The 20,332-nt window shown below is 36.3% G+C and overlaps 1 protein-coding gene across 4 annotated transcripts in view; it reads right to left on the bottom strand.

The window, feature by feature from the left end:
* NCAPD3 (non-SMC condensin II complex subunit D3) overlaps nt 1–20,332 on the bottom strand; it is a 70,347-nt gene that overhangs the window by 35,223 nt on the left and 14,792 nt on the right. For 3 of the 4 annotated variants that reach the window (XM_088800801.1, XM_019718829.3, XM_019718830.3), the window contains exons 4-18: nt 15,505–15,689; nt 14,676–14,843; nt 14,505–14,566; nt 14,223–14,310; nt 12,347–12,480; nt 10,819–10,891; nt 9,851–9,976; nt 9,478–9,730; nt 8,974–9,030; nt 8,628–8,717; nt 6,647–6,720; nt 5,968–6,102; nt 4,986–5,206; nt 648–839; nt 202–299 (exon numbers count right to left, since the gene is read on the bottom strand). In XM_088800801.1, coding sequence (XP_088656927.1) covers nt 202–299; nt 648–839; nt 4,986–5,206; nt 5,968–6,102; nt 6,647–6,720; nt 8,628–8,717; nt 8,974–9,030; nt 9,478–9,730; nt 9,851–9,976; nt 10,819–10,891; nt 12,347–12,480; nt 14,223–14,310; nt 14,505–14,566; nt 14,676–14,843; nt 15,505–15,689 — 1,956 coding nt within the window. The remainder of the gene's footprint in view (nt 1–201; nt 300–647; nt 840–4,985; nt 5,207–5,967; nt 6,103–6,646; nt 6,721–8,627; nt 8,718–8,973; nt 9,031–9,477; nt 9,731–9,850; nt 9,977–10,818; nt 10,892–12,346; nt 12,481–14,222; nt 14,311–14,504; nt 14,567–14,675; nt 14,844–15,504; nt 15,690–20,332) is intronic. The other variant, XM_019718832.3, reaches the window with a different exon arrangement.

The raw sequence follows: 20,332 nt of genomic DNA, 5'->3' as shown, positions 1-20,332 counted from the left end.
TGGTTGGCTCAGTGGTTAGAGTGCAGTGCTCATAACATCAAGGTTGCTGGTTCGATTCCCACATGGGCCAGTGAGCTGCACTCTCCAAAACTAGATTGAAAACAACGACTTGACAAGGAGCTAATGGGTCCTGGAAAAACACAGTTCCCCAATATTCCCCAATAAGAAAAATAAAAAAAAGATTCTCTAATAGACACTCACCAGTCACCTTGTCTCGGGTACTCTTAGGAAGATGCTTTGCAATATGTCCAATAACACAGAGAATATGTCCTAAGGTGTTTGAATTGGGATTCTGTTGACTAAGAAAAGGGCAGAAGAAACATAAGTTTAGAACCCAGTATAGAACCAAAGTAAACACTGCTGTCAACAAACTACTTTTCTTCTGGATTACTAATACCAGGGAAAGTAGGATAGCATGGTTTGGGAGTCATGTTGTAGAAGCGTTAAGGCACTTAAAATACTTGGACAAAGAGTAAACTGAAAACTTAAAAGTGATTCTTACTTTTCATGTTTGTTTTCAAGCCTGAATTAAAAAAAAAAAAATCTGCGTATAAGAGCAGCTATAAAAGAGCACACTTCCTGAAGACATGAGCTTTATTGCCAAGACTTTCAGTGTCCACCAGTAGCTAAAGCATAAGCATGCAAACCTGCTGATTTTCTCCCAGGACTCTATGACTTTGGTGTAGTCCAGCTTGGGTGATGAGCAAGCAATCCTGGAGAGCAGCATCCAGGCTGGTGCAGAATGTTCCGTGCCAGTGTGGGATATCATATTGTTTATAAAAGTAGATGAGAATTTATCTTTCTTGGACCAGATATGAAAAGCCTTATTTAAATAGCGGCTAGAAAAAAAAAGATGGGAAAGCAGAATTGTAACTATAAATAAACAAAACTGTTGAGCTCAGCCCCTTCAGTGAAAGGGACCAACTTCTGCTGCTCCAGGATTCCTTCAGCATATATTAATAATAAAACATCCACGCAGAGGCTCTTAGCTAGTGGAACATTCGATACCAAAGTAGGTACCTTTTCATTCTACAGAATAAGATATACTTTTTCTGCCATCATAAAGTATTTATTTATAAAGCAAAGAATAAAATTTCATAATTCCTTTGAGAACCTTGTCATCCTTATCCCTTCCAAAATTTATATACAAACATATGGGTTATGTTACCAATAACAAATACATCCAAAGTTTGTAGAGTTTTAGTGACAAAAATGCAGACATTATCCTTATTTCAATAGAACGGTTGGAGAGAAATGACACCCTAGCATTTAAATAGTGATATTAAACAAGCTAAAATCTGCTATGACCTGCCAATACCACTTGGAAATACATATTTCAAACTTTTTAAAAATAAAACAAAAAATGTTTCTGATGTATTAACCTAAAGTTTGTGTTATGTCATTTATTTCCCTTCTCCCCATGGCACTGAATGAGATCACATGACTCATGAAACAAATACAGTATTATGTATTTAAGTGAAGAGAAAGAAAATACTCCTTCCCCAATTAATTTTTCTTCAGAGTGATAGGAGTGTGCGTGTGCACACACGCACACACACACACTCATTAACGAGACTTTCTCATTAAATGAAAAATAAAAAAAATTCTCAAAGCACGCAAAAGGCAACTATAACAAAATAAACATATCTACCCACAATAAGCATGTGCATATAAATGAATGGTTTTATGAATAAATTAGTTATTGATTCAAAATCTATGCATATATGTCTCGAGTTCTACTGTAGATATCGCACAACGTAATTTTTATCTGACAAAGTTTATTAACAAGAATCACACAAAATATTAATTGATGTTTACTATAGGAAGCCAACAGAATGGGGAAAAAAAAAATCTCTGTATTTCCGGTTTTGAAATCTCGTATTTGGCTCCTCTCTGACAACTCACACTCTTCCACATCAGTTGAGCAGTTCCCAAAAGGCCTGCCAACTTGACCCCAATTAGCTCCACAGTTGATCACAAGCCATTCCCTAACAAATCAGAATGTGTTTCAACAAAACCTATCCTGGTTCCCTTGAAAAGCACTGTTGACCTCTATCCTAATTCAAAACAACCTTCAGTCCCCATTTTTTGTCACCTCTACTAGACATTATTGACCACTCTTTCTGCCCTTAACTCTGGTCTACCTATTTGGTCTCTTTTCTTTTCTTTTATTCTAATACCTTTAATTGTGGATTTTGAAAAATTCTATTCTTAGTCCTCTTATCCACCCAACCTAACCCCGGGTAACCTCATTCATTACCAAAGAGCTCTCCACTCAGACCTGCAACAAAGCATCATGAGCATACATTTATAATTGGACTTCCATCTCCAGCTGTCCCTCTGTTCCCCCAACTGTCCCTACCTCTGCTTGTGTACCTCAGCCAATAGCAATCCCACTGACCATTCATTTTAGTTAGAATTCTTGTAGCCTTCAGTCCTTTAAGCATTTGTACTGCTGTTTCCTGACTGGAAACCCTCGCTATCATGGCTGCCTGGTTAATTTCTACTTATTCCACCTCTGGGAATGATATACCTCATGCCACCATCTCTAGGAAGCCATCCTGAGCTGAAAAACCAAACGAAAAAAACACACCAAAATCACTGAGTGCTACATGCACTCCCTCTCTGCATCTATAACTCACTTCCTACTAAAATTGTGTATTTATTTTGTCTCTTTCCACTAGACTGTGAGCAACTTGAGTAGAGGAAGTGCCCTGATTTCCTTCAACCTTCAAACCAAATGTTCACCAATTCTACACTTCCACTTGTTACACAGCTCTGAATATGGCCCATTCTCCCCATTCCACTGCCTTCACGTTGACTGGGTTCTCATCATCTTTAACTTGAATCAATTCAGTGGCAGCCTGTTTCCTCAGACTCTAGTCCTGTCTCTTGGTCACCAAACACAAGTCCATTTACTACACTTCCTAAAATATAAAACCCTTTATTACTCTTCCACTTTAAATTTATCAGTGGCCTCCCCACCCCACCTGTCCACGGTTTTCTGTCCACAGTCAAACTTCTTAGCACGCTATATTACAACTCTCCAGTCTCTGGGCCTGGCGTACTTCTTCAGTTTCATCGTACTGAAACTGATAAGCACCAATAAGCACCGTTCCCCCAGCTATACTGCAACCCTGTGGCTCCTCCACAGTACACTCTACTTCATGCATGGCTTTGCACTGGCCTTCTTCCTTTTGCCCCCTTATTTATTAACCTTCAAGATTCAACCCAAATGTTGTCTATTCTGTGAAGTCTTTCATCCTGAACATGTCTTGATATTCTAGTTACTTTCTGTTTAATAAAGAACTTATCACAAGATTTTGTTTATAAATGTTTATAGAACTCTATTGCCCTAACCCTAGTTCAGTGGCGCTCACACTTTTTCATCTAAACTTTTAAAACTTACTGACTACCTTCAAGTGCTGTTGTTTATGTGGGTTATATCTATCAATGTTTGCCATGCTTGAAATTAAAACTGAGAAATTTGAAAATATTTATCTAGAATTCCTCTAAAAAAACAAGCCAATTACATGTTAACATAAATAATGCATTATTTTACAGAAAATAACTATCTTTCTCAAAAGAAAATAAACTTGGTCAGAAGAATGGTATTGTTTATACTTCTATAAATCTCTTTAAGGTCTGGCTTGAACAGAAGACAGATGGATTCTCATTTCTGTCTCTGCATTCAATCCGTTTCAGTACCATTATATGGTTTCTGGAAAATTCTACTGTACTACTATGAAAGAATTAAAGTGAAAAATGCATATAACATTCTGGGGACAGAGCCAGGAGTGCAGTTTCCAGGCTCTCAGCCTCACATGGAAAGGTGCTGGCTCAGGTAGTAAATGGCCATCAACTGTGATTGGATGGCCATCAGCTGTGGCTAGTTTGCCGTCAGCTGTAACCAGTGAGCTATTGGCCACTAATATAACTGCTGTGGCTACACTAGCAGAAAATGGGGGCTAGCAAGAAGATGATGGATGAGCTAGCAAGAGCGGATTGCAGTTAGCATGGTGGATTGCAGCTAGCAAGTGAGGATGGTTGGCAGAGAAGTGGATGGCAGGTTGTGGATAGTGTGGCTCCTGCTTCCTGCGTCTCCAACGTAGCCACCAGCGAGAATATAGTGGTATGACTCCCCTATCTACGGCTCTGTGGGTGTTCCTTTTTGGCCTCACCATATCCTGCATTCTTATGCGGGGAGTGGGACCAGAGACTCCACATGACACCCTGCATGGCAAACATCTTAATATTATGACAAAAACAGTCTGAGCTCATGAATCCATCACACTCTGAGAACTGCTGCCCTAGCTCATTTCCTATGATGGCTATTCCAAAATTTCTTTACACTTAAGCCCCTCATTCTGCGCTCTCCTTCCAAACTTTGGGCAAATAATTTTCTTCCTCAATTGTGGTAAAATATGTAACAGAAAATTTACCATTTTAACCATTTTTAAATGTATAGTTTAGTGGCACTAACTACACTCACATTGTGCAATCATCCATTTCTAGAACTTTTTTAACATCCCATACTGAAACTTTGTACCCATTAAACACTAACTCCCCATTGCCTCTCCACAACCCCTGGTAAGCACTATTTTATCTTATGTCTCTATGAATTTGACTATTCTAGGTACCTCATATAAATGGAATCATACAATATTTGACCTTTTGTGTCTGGCTTATTTCACTTGGGATGTTTTCAAGGTTCATCCATGTTATAGCATGTATCAGAATTTCATTCCTTTTTAAGGCTAAATAACATTCCACTGTATGTATGTACCATAGATCAGAGGCTTCATAAAAAAGTCACCACAAAAATGCTACAAGATTTGAATTAAGTCAAGAAAAACAGACCAAAATTGAGTCTTCATATATACTAACTAATTTAGAAAGCTAAGTTTTCAAGATGAATACAGAAATTTATTAATAAAAACCTTCATAGCGTTCTATAAGAAAAACAAGTCATATAATTAATATACCTCAATTCTTGGCTTTCTGTGCTGAGGAGATCAAGAAGCGCCCAAGCTAGCACCTGGCCGTCATCTCCACTATGAAATTCATTGTAATGCTTAATGTTCTGCAACAAGAGCTGGTCCAGGCATTCCAGGGCCTTTTCCTGCGCAGTGCTCTCACAGTCCATCACAACCGGGATGATCCCCATCAGCCAGGCTTTCTGTATCTGGATACATCTAGGGTGGGCCTTAGGAGTTAAAATTATGAAGTCATAAAGAAGTCGAATGCTATCAGAAATCTAAATACAAATCAGTGAAGTTGTGATCAACATTTTGAGATATGTTAAAAATAGTTGCACACACAATTAGACCATAAAAAAAAAAATCAAAATCTATGTGAAGCCAAAGTTCAATCTCCAGTTATTGCAAATTAATGCATATTGAAATTTCAAACTTATAATCATTATTTTATTATTAGTAGGAAATCAGCGCTTTTTGGTAATTCAAGATCAAGAGCAAATAAATGTTTATCCCAAGGAGTAATTAGAATGCTGCCAGAGAAAGTCAAATTATCCATTGCTTAATGCCTTCTATCATGAAACAAAGAAATAAACACGCTTTTAAATAAAATCTTCAAAAGCTAATTATTTGGCAGAAATAAAATTATATCTAGGATTAGTGGTTCTGCTCTTTTGTATAGGTCTTAATTAATAAAAATTAATCTAGGCTTCTGACCTCACCAAATTAATTTAAAAATTCGTATTTCTATGTGAGATGTGAGTTGTAGTCAAGAAAAGCTAACATTAGCATTCTTTAGCATTAGTTCATAATTAATCGATCATATGTAATAAAAAGATACTTCTTCCTTTCTTTTATGCTATATAATGCTACAGTAGACTTCGTACAGTTTCTAATGGTCAACTTAATATTCAGCAACAGGCAATTACTATGCTGAATTATTTTTAATGTAAAATATCATGCATTATATACAGAACACCTTGCTCCTCACCATAAGAAGCTCAGTAAGAGATTGCAGGGCCTGCTTCCGAACAGACACTGCAGGGTCCCGACATTGGTCCTGCAGAATTGATAGCTCTTCTTTCATACCCGAGACATGGCAGTGTTTCAAAATACTCACTAATACCTAGAAGGTGCATATGCAACATGAAGTAATGACATATATGGCATAAATACATAAAAACAAACAAACTACAGACAAAAATACTTCTTCAAGTTTGTGGTTCTTAACATTTTTGAGGTCAAGGAACTATCCCTCCTCCTAGTAACATCCCACCTTTTAGAATCTGATGAAAGCTAAGGTCTCTCTCCTGAGAAAATTTCACATACATTTTACATAAACAAGTATTTACAAACAATTTGAGGGGTTTCACAAACCCTATCAAAATCTGTCCATGGTTCCCAGACAAAGAATCCCTACTCTAAAAAAAGAAATTAAGGTTATAAATCTGCGATTCTTAAAAAGCCAGCATCCCAGTAGGACAGCTAAAAAACAATCCTTCAGTTCATCTATGTTACTTAGATATAACAGGATCAAGATAAACTAATGCTACATAAAAAGCAAGTTAAGTAATGAATATGACTGGAGAGTTTTTAAAATATTCTCTTGTATTTCCAAGTTTTTAGTGCTTAAAAAGAGTGCATTAAAGAATGTCTAGGAAAACTCATACCTGGAGCGCAGACTTTCTAACGTTGATCTTCTCATCCCTGATTCTCTTTCTCAGCATTGCCATGACAGATCTTGCTGTTGAGGAAATGCCAGTCATTAGAGTCTGAAAAAGACTATACAGTATCTGACATCCCACCATATAATACCGAGAAAAACACTCTAATCTAAAAGACTGACTAATTAGGTTGTTTGATTCCTAAGAAATCAGAGTATAAAACAATGTAGAAATAGAAGAAAATCCAAATAATTAGTCACAGTAATGCAAAAGGCAGAATAGTGTAAAAAGAAAAAAGGCATAAATTCTGCAATATTAAAAATTCAGTTTTAAATCCTGGCTCCTATGTGTAAAATTTTGAATGAATTATTTGGATCTTCTATTTTGCTTAGCTACAAATAGGAATATCTAAACCATACGGTTTTTTAAAGAATAAATGAAATAATATAAATATATAACAGCAGCTTAAAAACTTTCAATCACAGGCCTCTTTACACTATTAAAAATTATTGAAGATTCCTAAGAGCTTTTTTAAATGTGAATTATACGTTTTAATCTAAATTAGAAATTTAAACTGAGAATCATAAAAAGATTTAATGACTGATTTAAAAAAGGACATGTCACTATAAATAGTATATTTTTTTTAATAAAAAATATATTTTCCAAAACAAAAATTAGTGAAAAGAATGGCACTGTTTTACGTTTTTGTAAAGTCTTTAATGTCTGGTTTAATAAAAGACAGTTGGATTCTCATCTCTGCTTCTGCCTAGGATCTGTCTCAATTTCATTTCATGGGATCCCTGGGAAACTGCAATTATACTTGTGAGAAAAATCAACGTGTAGAAGGTAAATGATGTCTTAATATTATTATGAAAACCGTATTAACTTCAAGGACCCGCTGAAGGAGGCTTAGGGACTCCAAAATACACTTTGAGAACTGCTGATCTACAAGAAAGCAGGTTAGAAAATGAACTGGAGGATGGGAAACAATAGACAAAATAAATGAAATTAAAAAATAGGTTCCTTGAAAAAGATAACAGAATTAACAAACTTTTAGCTAGACTGACTAAGAAAATAAGAGAGGATTCAAATTGCTAAAATCAGGAACGAACAAGGGAACATTACTACCAACCTTACAGAAATAAAAAGAATTGCAAAAAAAAAACACACCAATGAACAATTTTATATAAACAAATAAGTAGCACAGATGAAATGGACAAATTTCTACAAAGATATAAGCTACAGGTACTGACTCAAGAAGAAATAGAAAGTCTGAATATACCTATAAGTAAAGATATTGGATTAGTAGTCAAAAACTTCCTACACATGCACAAAAGCCCAGGCTTTCCTGAAGAATTCTGTCACATGTTGCAACAAAAATTAATCTCTCTCTCTCTCTCTCTCTCTCTCTCTCTCTCTCTCTATATATATATATATATATACACACACACATATATATGCCTCTTGCACTGCTCCTTAAGAGATGAAACTATATTTTATTAAAGTCTGTATCTACAATGCCTAGCACAGATTAGGAGGAACCAGATAAGTTTACAGAATAAATTAATAAATCTAATTACATAATTAATATCTAAATACATATTCTTTTTTTCTCCTATCTACTTATCCATCTTTTAAAAACACTTATCTAACCATTATTTCTATATTATAGATTCTGACAAGAGCCCTCTGTGAAAGAGAGGGAAGGTGTTAGGATCAGAAAGTGAGAATTAGGAAGTTTGCTGACTTCCATGTTTAAGTCACTTTCCACTTATCATGTACTGAATGAACCTCAGTATTTCTGTAACACTTGAAATATAGGATAGTGCATAATAAAATATAAATAACTCCACTTTTAAGAAAAAAGTTAATCCGATTTTTAAAGGTGAATAAATCAGAAAAAAAAAATCCAAGGATTTTAGACTACTTACAGTTGTCCAAAATCCAACAGTTATTACTCATCTGACAGTGATAAAATCTGACATACCCCTAGATCCAACTGTGTCACCACTGCTGTCTGTATTTATCAACTCTGAGCTTCCAGAAGGGTTAAGTGTCTGCTTCTGACAGGAAAAGACTTAAAAACCATAAATAAAAAAAAGTTTCAGTCATTAAGGTAAGAATTTGTTATACGTTTTAATAATATAAGCATAGCCTATTATACATTTAAGTTACCACGCCATTACTGAAATGAATTTCAATTTCTTTGATGAAAAAAAGTATAATATTAAAATAGGTAAATATGGATATAGAAAAACATATTTCAAATATCCAGCAAGTCCTTTAAATAAAAAGACAATTATTCAATTTTCAAAAATATAATGGCCCATTACCTGATGAATCTTTTAGTAAAGTACCAGGGTGGCTCTCTATTCCTGAAATTGTAGAACCTAAAAGTAAGCAGATAGATAAGAGGAAAAGAGTCATAGTATCATAAACCCTGAGTAAATATTCAGAGGAATCAAAATCACAATAACTATGCCTAAAGAAAAGACAGTGTCTAAATTAATAATGTTCTCCTTGGGTATGCATTTGAAATGTACATTAGGCCTAATACAATACAGCGAATACCCAACAATGCAAAGTAATAGTGAAAGCAGCCAACAATTTTACCTCTACAACATGAATATCTGAAATACTTAAAAAGTCCTTTCAAATGTATCAGGCTTGTCTAAAAACTTATTCAGCAATAAAATATACTGAAATAAGTTTATAAGGGTTAAAATATACCATACCAGTATCTATTTTTTTTGCCACAACAAAGAATGATTTCCTTGCAGTTCAATTTCTTGACAAATACAAGACCAGGTCCATTACATGACAGTCACCAAACTTACTGTTAATGAGAAACTCCAGTATGCTCTCCGATGCACTGGTAACAGACAACTCCAGGCAATGTGCAAAACTGGACAATGCCTTGCTGCGGACAGTTGGTGCCTTGTCTAAACAACGGTCAAACATAATGTTCTGCACCAAGAACTTATGCTTTAAAAACTTCTGATGCTCCAAAGAGAGTGTGTTATCCACCTCTCTTTCCGGCAGCTCCAACAGAGCTAAGGCAACATCAAGAGTAAAAACCCTGTGTGGGATCTGGTAAAGCAAAATCAAAAGAATCTCCATCAGGCAGGATCCCTTATGTATTCAGACCTGGCTGTCATTAGAAGTTTACAGAGCCAGGAACAAAGATTTTATGCAAATATTATCTCTTACCTTGGAACTTCGTGAATATCTGTAAAGCCAGGCAATGAATGTAGCATATTCCCCACAAGGAAGTTTGCTGAGAAGCTGGACCAGGGACTGAGCTGCATAGGTACGATACTCTGATTTATCTATCACCTGAAAAATAAACAGTGAGAAGCTGTCTAGCTGATTTCTACCTGGACAACTGAGACATATAATACAAGTGGCAAATTAGTAAATGTAATTATAACTAGTTCAGTGTGATCTTTAAGTGTTACAGAAATGACTAACAAATTTCAGGTTTCAGACCCCTTTGAAAATTAATGTGTAAGAAATCTGCAAGCCTTTTCCTGAGAAATACAAGTTTAACATATAATTACAGACAGGTTATGGTCCCCTAAGCTCCAGAGAGTTCAAGTTAAGAATCAACTGTCCAAACTATTACAAAAATTTAAGAGCTAATCACAGACATTTGAACATCAACTGGAGATTTGGTGATATTAACACGTTGCATATGGCGGGGTTTAAATCCCTCGTGAAGATTCTCGTGATCTGTACGCAATGTGTTAAAGGAATTACTCCGCATTTTTTTAGGTGTGTTAATATTTTGTGGTTACGTTTTTAAAGAGTTCTTATCCTTTAGAGATACACATAAATATTTATGTATGAAAGAATATGATGGAATTTGCTTAAAAAAATCCAGTGTGTGTAAGTGTTGAGGGAGTTATACCTTTTAGGGGTATAAGTGACACAAAATTGTTGAAGATGGGTGCGCAACACCCTATTCTATTTCTTTATATATTTGCAAGTTTCCAAAGTGTGAAAGGTTTTTTTATTCCCAAAAGAACACCATCTAGGGGAACATCGAGTGCATATATTAAGTAAAACTATATTTAGTAATGATACAGACTCATTTCCAAGAATAAAAACACACAACTTACCTTTGTATATATTATATATACTTTTAAAATTATTATTATTATTATAGCAAAGAGTACCTTGGCACAGATGTGCTGGAGTAAGATACGAAGAACTGGGAATATACTTTCCTTTAGTTCATCCACAAGTGAGCTATTAAAAAACAAAAAGCACATCTGTTGTTGACAATGTAACTGTAATTATAATAAAATAATCCTTTTCCTTGACTCTTCTCAAAAACCACTATACCTGTTTTAGAAATCCTAAATGTTAAAAACAACCTACCCCCATAATGGAAGCATTGTTTCAGTGAATAAAGAGTAACGACAAAGTGTCATAGCAGAAAACTATCCCCTACTTCTCATGCAGAGTGTCAGGGAGCTGTTGCCAAGTAGAGATCTACAGTCAGGGAGGAGCAAATGTGCAATCTTCTTCACATGACTCTTCTGACTACCTGCTAAATTTCATATTCAGATTCTAAATTAGTCTATTATTAGTCTATATTTACCCTTTTTTGGGGTAAATCATAGACTAAGACGCAGTACCACCTCATGGTAGCTCAGTGAACTGTGACAACTTCAATGCATCTGTAACACTACCTCTCCAAACTTTAACTCAAGAAGAAATTACTAGATTGCCCAGATTTGACCCATTTTTAGTGTTAAGTTTATTTGTACCATGATATGAATACTACTCCAACTGGACATCACGAACTCTGATGGAAAAACCAAAGCAAATGGTTAAAACATTTCAGCTATTTAAAGCTTAAAACAGTCTTTAGAAAGAGATTTTAGTTATTTAATGTTTAAAAAAATCCTTAGCAAGAGACGTCTACTCAATGATCAGGTGACAGTCTATACCTGGATTTCACCATTCTTGAATCTCCAACTACACTACATACTGTGTATAAGAGCAGGTATGTATGTACTCTCATATACATACAGACCACATTTCACCACCACCTCTACACTGCATGCCAAATAGTCAATAAAGGAGGGAAAGAAAAAAGCCAATGACAGCAAACATGCCTTCCCCAATAAAGCTAAAACATGGAACTTTTAGGTGAAGCTAAGTGACTCATGAGGGAAAAACCAGTCTATCGATTATTACAAAAGAAATAAAAATCAATTTAATTCTTTCCTCAAGGAAATATTTTCTGTAGCGGGAGGGGAATAGAAAAGTGAAAAGAAAGAGGGAGAAGTGGCAAGGAACAAAAGGAAAGAGACTTAGAGAAGACAGAAACAGAAAAAAGAACAGAAGAGGCAGACTTGCTAGAGTGGTCAACACTGAAGCAGATGACGATGATAAAACCGAGAAGCAACTGTCATTTCTCAGAGGCTGACCTTCCAGGCTGGCGAAAATCAAGCTGGAGACGGGTGCTGGCCCATGAACTACAGACTCCTTGTCCCTTCCACAAGGCTCCAATGCAGAGACCCAGAACACACGAACCAGATGAGCTAAGAAGTGCTTTATTTTGAGTCCCCAAACCACAAAGAGGCCAGAAATTTGTTAGTTTCCATAGGTGTTAGAAACCATGGTTAGTACAGGGCCGAGAAGACTAAGGGAAAGTGATGAAGAGAGTAAAAATCCAAGCTGTGTGTGCTTCACCTGATAAACCGGACTGCCTGGTTTCTACTATTGATGACTGGTGAAGTAATAGCAAGGGGAACACGATGGGATCCTTCACCTACTTCTAACATTAATATTACATTTAGCATTTGATGGAAAACACAACCGATAACCTAGAAGAGAAAAGAAAATTCAGTTTAAGGCATAACACAGAATCCTCAAAGACCACAGAAACCATTTCAAGGATCTGAACATAAGTCAGGTTGGCAGCAATTTTGAGAAGAACACCAGGCATATATTTGTTAGACAATTCCCAGGTATTCAATAAATACACAATGTAAACTGTGCAAAGATTCCTTAGAGATAATGATAGGAATATCATCCAGCTTCTCTCCCCACCCTCTCATATTGTAGCTCACCAGTTAGGACAAAAAAAATAATTAGTTGTCACTTGTAATGGCAAAGAATGCTATTCATAATCCCTTAAAGAAAAAGCAGAAAACTACTTCATACTTGTATTTTACCTGAAGTTTACAAAGCACCTTCTAATAAAGCATTGAATTTACTCAGTTAATTCATTCACTCATCCAAATAAAACATTTACTAAAAACCAAATATGTGGCAGGTATTACATTAAGCACATTCATATATATTACTAAATTTTACTACATTTATCTAAAACCTCATAACAACTCCATGAGGTAAGCAAGGCATTTTCATTTTATGCATATTATTATTATTATCATTATTATTTCCAGTTTATACATAATGAAAGACTCCAAAGGTGAGTGGTCCAAAGTCAGGTCTGGCTAAAACCAATATGGTCTAACATGAAGTCAATATTTCCATGATTAAAAAATACTACATCTTAAGAGATACAGTGGACCTAAAAAGATTAACTTTTCTATCCATCTTATCTTTTAAAATGGAAATTAAAAGCATTACTGTAAATTCTATCATATCCATTATTTCAAGCACATAGAAATGATAATGACATAATAAATAATAAAATATGGAATGTTTTCTAAACTGGAATTGTGTTTAGCATTTCATAGGCATTCTTTCATTTAATCCTCCTGAAAAGTCTGAGGAAGATAAGCCTTTTATTCCTTTTTGTTCAGATGAGAAAACTGAGGCTTTTGCAAAGTTGAGTAACAGATAGTTATACAGATAGGATACACAGACAGTAAGTGGTGGAATCAGAATTTGAACAGATGTGCATTACCCCAAGTATCCCAAACCTTCTTATCCACCATGTTACCGCCCCTGGAAACTCAGTGCATCACAGCCCCTAAAAGCCACCTGACCATAGTCTATCAAATGTTTTGCAAAATCTTGTTTTATGAACGACATCTAAGTTTAGTAACACCATAATGCTCGAAAAAGCCTAACTCAAATGTTTAGAGTAGTGATACTGTTAAGGTAACTTGGGGGGCAAAATCCATATATGAATGCTAACAGGAATGATAACCAGTAATATTTCCATAGAATTACCAACAAAAATAAAATACATACTAATTGAATTACTGAGGCATGCATGAATTTCCAAAGGAAACTTGAAAATTCTGCCTGTCATGCTTTTTAGAGAAATTTGGTGAATATTTCTATAAAAGTAACACTCTATTCAGTAGCTTATCTGTTCTTCCTATCTAATTCATATTGGAACCATTTTTTATATATGAAACCTAACAATAATTTGGTGTGGCCACCAAGTATTTGGATATAAGTCTGGCTATGAAGAGTAGGCAACAAATAGAAATGGTGATGCTTTTTATTATACAAATGATATAAGGTCATGAAAATAACCTAGTAAACTAAAATGGCATTATATCAAACATTTCCAGTGCTTTTCCTTTATATGATCGCATGCTTTCAATTCAATTAGTTAACTAAATTAGATCCTTGTCTCCTTTACCTTGTCTCCTTCTCCATGAATTGGAGAGCATAGCAAATACAATCCATAATAGGCCAGTTCTGGTACGTACTTTGCTTGGTTAAGGTTTCTAAAGAAAAATGACCAAAGATTAGTTAATGGATATGATTTTACTAGGAATATTCGCTTAACCGTGTAAGCCATAATTAAATGAATAAATTCTACCTGTGTACCTATTAAGATAAAATGGCACTTATACTTCTGCTGGAGCAAAATTCATTACACTATATTTAAATGTTAGCACTGGAAGAGTTAATGGCTCACCTGGCTTGTGTAACACAAAATTCATGAAGAACTGGCTCAAAATTAGTTAACGCCACAAAGACCTAGAAAAAAAGATACCAAGAATAGGCCTGATTTTTTCCTACTCATTAAGTACTAGCCATCATCTGTACCTTTTAAGGTTGCCCCACGTTTCTTGGAATTTTTACTTACCTCTATACAATTCTGTATACACTGTGGTTTTTCTTTCAGGGAAAACTTGGACAGAAGCCTTAAAAAATTCTTCAAAAGGTGAAAGATGGCATTTCGAATTTGACAAAGGTCCCAGGCAGAGAAACAAATACTCTCTTCATCTTCTTGTTCTTCTATAATTTCATCCATCTAGATTATGGAGAAATGCACAGGTGACCGCACAATAATGCCTAACACTTTGTCCCATATGACTTTCAATTTACTCAAATGATGTCCAGTGAAACGCCAGGGAGTTGCTGAGTTGCTGAAGTGACATGACTCTGACCAGGTCCCTTCACTGCTCTCGGTCTCCATGCCACAGTGGTAGATCATTGGACTCGATGACTGCTACAAGTTTCTAGCTCTGTACTTTTATGTCAGTGGGAATTCTTATGTTTCTTAGACATTCCCACATCAATGAACCTCTACCATCCTACCTAGTCACAAAAGAATTTGAAATTAATGTTATTCTTACACTTTTATGGACGTGAGTCCTGAGGACATTTCAACCACCCTCTAATGACAATGAGATAATGTGGCAAATATACCATTAGCAAGTTGTCAAGCACACCTGGGGAGAAATGATGGGGAGGTTGGAAAGATCTCGATAGTATGTAAAGCCCAAGAGGCAACCTAGTCCTACCCGAGAGTTGAGGATACTTTGGGACCTTTTGGTTATCATCATTATGCCTGAAACCATATTTTATATTTTATATATAAACCGTAACTTTATATTTTAATATAAAGTGAATTCTTAAATCAAAATCACACGTTAGTACAGATATGCTTTATTATTCCACCTACTTCTTACCTCAATACCCTCTTTCCTGCGTGGCTTGACTCTTTTTCTATGCCCTCTTGAATCAGCCTGTGAATTCCTGGGTTGTTCTTTCTTTCTTTTCCGACTCAAGTTAGATTCTTGAGGCCAGCTCTTTTTTAGAATCTGTATACATTTGTCAAACATCACTGGGTGGAATACTTGATTGGCTACACTGCCTATTCATAAAAAATAAAGAGTAAGCAGGTTAGATTTAATTGTTTTGAAATATGTCAATAACAACAGACAAAAAATTAAAAAAGAGAAAACAAGCTTTTCATTAACTTTGAATAACAATGACCCTTTCACAAAAAAAGATCATTCAACTTTAGACTTAGGAGAAGAATACTGCTGATCAAAATAAACACAAGATTTCCGTACTTGGCCACAAGGAAGTAACTGGTTTTATAGTTGTTTTCCAATGGTAAACAACTATAAAACTGGACAAATATTTACAAAACAATCATCTTAAGATATGGACCAACATCATCAAAATGGCAGCGTGAGGTGAGCCTCTGTAAAGCTCCCCTGGAATTTACAACTAATCGAACAACAAAAACTCCACAAAGGACTGCCTGCACAGCAGACAGGCAAGAAGAAGAGGCCCACTACTGAATTCACCTACAGGTGGGAGAATCGCATGGGTGGGGGAGGAGAGAAGGGAGAAGTGCAGAGACAGAGCCACGTGGGCGCAGGACGCAGACCTAGCTCAGGGCTCAGAGCTCACTGCATCCCAGAACTACCGCAGCTGCGGGAGAGGGAAGCACTCGGTCTGCTCGGGCTCCGCTTATGGCCCACAGGGCTGAGGGGACAGCATATAACACGGCTGAACCCAAATCTCACGGCAGAGACCTCGGAGAAAAGACTGAGGGAAGAAGGCTGAAAAGGGTGGTTTAAGCCCTCACTGACGAGCAGAGAACAGAAGCCTTAGGCACTGAGACTAGCCGCCCCCTCCCTACCCTCCCAGAGCTTGCCCCGCCTCCAGCTGTCCAGTGCTAGAAGCAGAACAGTAGCAGTGTCAGATCAAAGAACAGAATACTTGCTATTCTTAGAACTGTGCCCCCCAGACACAGATTCGCAGCCCAACTACTTCCAGCAAAGGGGAGGGATCTGTGGAAGCAGGACCGGCTGTGGTGGTGGTCTCCGCCATTGCTCTGGGCCACCTCTCACAATTCACCCAATCCCGGGCCCCACCTATCTGGGTAGATCGCTACAGGAGTAAACAGAACTGCTGAAACACATGGGCTCTGAATCTGGTACAGGAAGAGCTTTGGAACTTCAAAAGCTCTCCAGATACCCACACGGACACTGAGCCCTGTGACCCAGGCGAACTATTAGCAGAGGAGAAGCCCGTCTCCCAGGGAATCCCCCCATTGTGCGAGAAGCTGGAATAGCACAGAGAACACATAGCACTACCATTTGAGAGAGAGAGAAAAAAGGCTGCAGTCGGAGAGAAAATAAAACATTCTACCAACAAGTACTAGAAAAAAAAAGAAAGACCTCTTCCTATCAACCTGTTGCACAAGCCAATCCTGTATTGTCTAGGAAGAGAAATAATACATCAGTAATTGCCATGAATAACCAAGGCAACAAGACAGCTCAGAAAGAAAGTGAAAAGTCTCCAGAAAATGAACTTAAAGATATGGAAATATGTGACTTAAATGACAGAGAATTCAAGACTGCAGTTCTGAAAAAACTCAGTGAGATGCAAGAAAACACAGACAGGCACTTTAATGAACTCAGAAACACAATTAAAGAACAACATGAGCATTTTACCAAAGAGATTGAAATTTTATAAAAACCAAACCGAGTTTCTGGAGATTAAAAACTCAATAGAAGAAATTAAGAATGAAATAACCAGCTTAGATAGTAGAGTTGACCAGATGGAGGAAAGAATCAGTGACATTGAAGATAGAAACCTGAAATTACACAGATGGAAGAAGAAAGAGACTTGAGACTTAAAACAAATGAAAGAACTTTCTGACCCCATCAGAAAGAGCAATATAAGAATAATGGGCATACCAGAAGGAAAAGAAGGAGAGAGGGGAACAGAGAATATATTCAAACAAATTGTTGAAGAGAACTTCCCAAACTTGTGGACAGAAATGGAACCTCGAATCCAAGAAGCAAATAGAACACCTAAATACCTCAATCCCAACAGGCCTTATCCAAGGCACATTGTATTGAAGCTGTGTAAAATCAACAACAAAGAAACAATCCTCAAGGCAGCCAGGGAAAAGAAGACGGTAACCTACAAAGGAATGCCCATTAGATTATCATCAGATTTTTCAGCAGAAACTCTACAAGCCAGGAGGGAGTGGAACCAAACATTCAAACTATTTAAAGAGATAAATTATGAGCCAAAAATAACATATCCAGCAAAGATATCCTTTAGATATGAAGGAAGAATAAAGACCTTTCCAGACATACAGAAGCTGAGGGAATTTGCTAATACACGACCTGCACTACAAGAAATACTAATGGAGGCTATTTGACCACCATCAACAGGGACAATTTGTGGCAACCAAAACTCAAAAAGGGGGAGAGTAAAGGCCTGAACCAGAATATGGGAATGGAGAAAGTAAGCGTGCTGAAGAAAATGGAATACTCTAAATATCAAACTTTCTTTTACATAAACTTAAGGGTAACCACTCAAAAACAATCCAGAACTGAAATATATACTGAAATAAAGGAAGAAACAGAGGGAAACATCATAGAATACCACCACACAGAAATAATAGACAAAAACAAAAAGGCAAAGAAACTATGGAGACACAGCCTTACCAGAAAACTAAAGATAGAATGACAGGAAATCCTCACATATCAATAATCACCCTAAATGTAAATGGACTGAACTCACCAATAAAAAGGCACAGAGTAGCAGATTGGATCAAAAAACTAAACCCAACCATATGCTGTCTCCAAGAGACACATCTCAGCTACAAGGACAAGCATAGACTCAAAGTGAAAGGGTGGAAATTGACACTCCAAGCAAATGGTATCCAGAGAAAATCAGGTGTAGTCATAATGATAGCAGATGAAACAGACTTCAGGGTGAAAAAGATAACAAGAGACAAAAATGGCCTCTTCATAATGGTAAAGGAGACTGTATAAGAAGAAGACATAACAGTCATCAATATTTATGCCCCCAATCAGGGAGCACCGAAATACACCAAGCAACTACTAACAGAACTAAAGGGAGAAATTGACCAAAACACAATTATACTAGGGGACTTAAATACATCATTGACAGCTATGGATAGATCATCCAAACAGAAAATAAATAATGAAATAGTAGCCCTAAATGACACATTAGATGAAATGGACATAATTGACATTTATAGAGCACTTCATCCTAAAACATCAGACTATACATTCTTTTCTAGTGTACATGGAACATTCTTAAGGATAGACCATATATTGGGACATAAAATCAGTCTCAGCAAATTTAAGAAGATTGAAATCATACCAAGCATATTCTCTGATCACAAGGCTTTGAAATTGGGTATCAACTGCAAAAAGAAAGCAGGAAGAAACACAAATACATGGAGATTAAACAACATACTTTTAAAGAACGACTGGGTCAAAGAAGAAATTAGAGGAGAGATCAAAAGATACATAGAAACAAATGACAATGAAAACACATCCTACCAAAATTCTTGGGATGCAGCGAAAGCAGTTTTAAGAGGGAAATTTACATCATTACTGGCCTAGCTCAAGAAACAAGAAAAATGCTAAATAAATAACCTCATGTTACACCTTAAAGAACTAGAAAAAGAACAAGTGAAATCCAAGATCAGCAGAAGAAAAGAAATAACAAAAAACAGAGCAGAACTAAATGAAATAGAGAACAAAAAGACAATAGAAAAAATTAATGTGACAAAGAGCTGGTTCTTTGAAAAGATTAACAAAATTGACAAACCTTTGGCTAGACTCACTAAGATAAAAAGACAAAAGACACTAATAAACAAAATCAGATGACAAAGGGGAAGTTATCATGGACACCACAGAAATACAAAGGATCATCCAAGAATACTATGAAGGACTATATGCCACCAAATTCAATAATCTAGAAGAAATGGACAAGTTCTTAGAAACATATAGCCTGCCAAGGCTGAACCAGGAAGAACTGGAAAATCTAAACAGAGCGATCACTGGTAATGAAATTGAATCAGTCATCCAAAACCTTCCCAAAAGCAAAAGTCCTGGACCAGATGGCTTCACTAGTGAATTCTACCAAACCTTCAAAGAAGATCTAATACCAATCCTGCTCAAACTCTTCCAAAAAATTGAAGAGACAGTACTCCCTAACTCATTTTATGAGGCCAACATTACCCTGATACCAAAACCTGGTAAGGTCAACACAAAAAAAGAAAACTACAAACCAATATCTCTGATGAATACAGATGCAAAAATCCTAAACCAAATTCTAGCGAATCGAATACAACAATGCATTCAAAGATTATTCATGAAGACCAAGTGGGATTCTTCCCTGGGGCACAAGGATGGTTCAACATCCGCAAATCCATCAATGTGATACATCACATAAACAAAATAAAGGACAAAAATCATATGATTATATCAATTGATGCAGAAAAAGCATTTGACAAGATACAACATCCATTTATGATTAAAACACTTAATAAAATAGGTTTAGAAGGAAAATACCTTAATATAATAAAGGCCATATATGACAAGCCCTCTTCTAATCTCATAATTAATGGTGAAAAACTGAAGCCCTTTGCTCTACGTTAAGGAACATGACAGGGCTGTCCCTATCACCTCTGGTTTTCAACATAGTGTTGGAAGTCCTTGCCAGAGC

Source organism: Rhinolophus sinicus, chromosome 9, assembly GCF_057876585.1.
Source record: "Rhinolophus sinicus isolate RSI-liver-muscle chromosome 9, RSI-T2T, whole genome shotgun sequence".
Classification (NCBI taxonomy): domain Eukaryota; kingdom Metazoa; phylum Chordata; class Mammalia; order Chiroptera; family Rhinolophidae; genus Rhinolophus; species Rhinolophus sinicus.
Note: the sequence above shows the minus strand (reverse complement) of the source record. Positions and strands in the feature narration are given on the sequence as shown.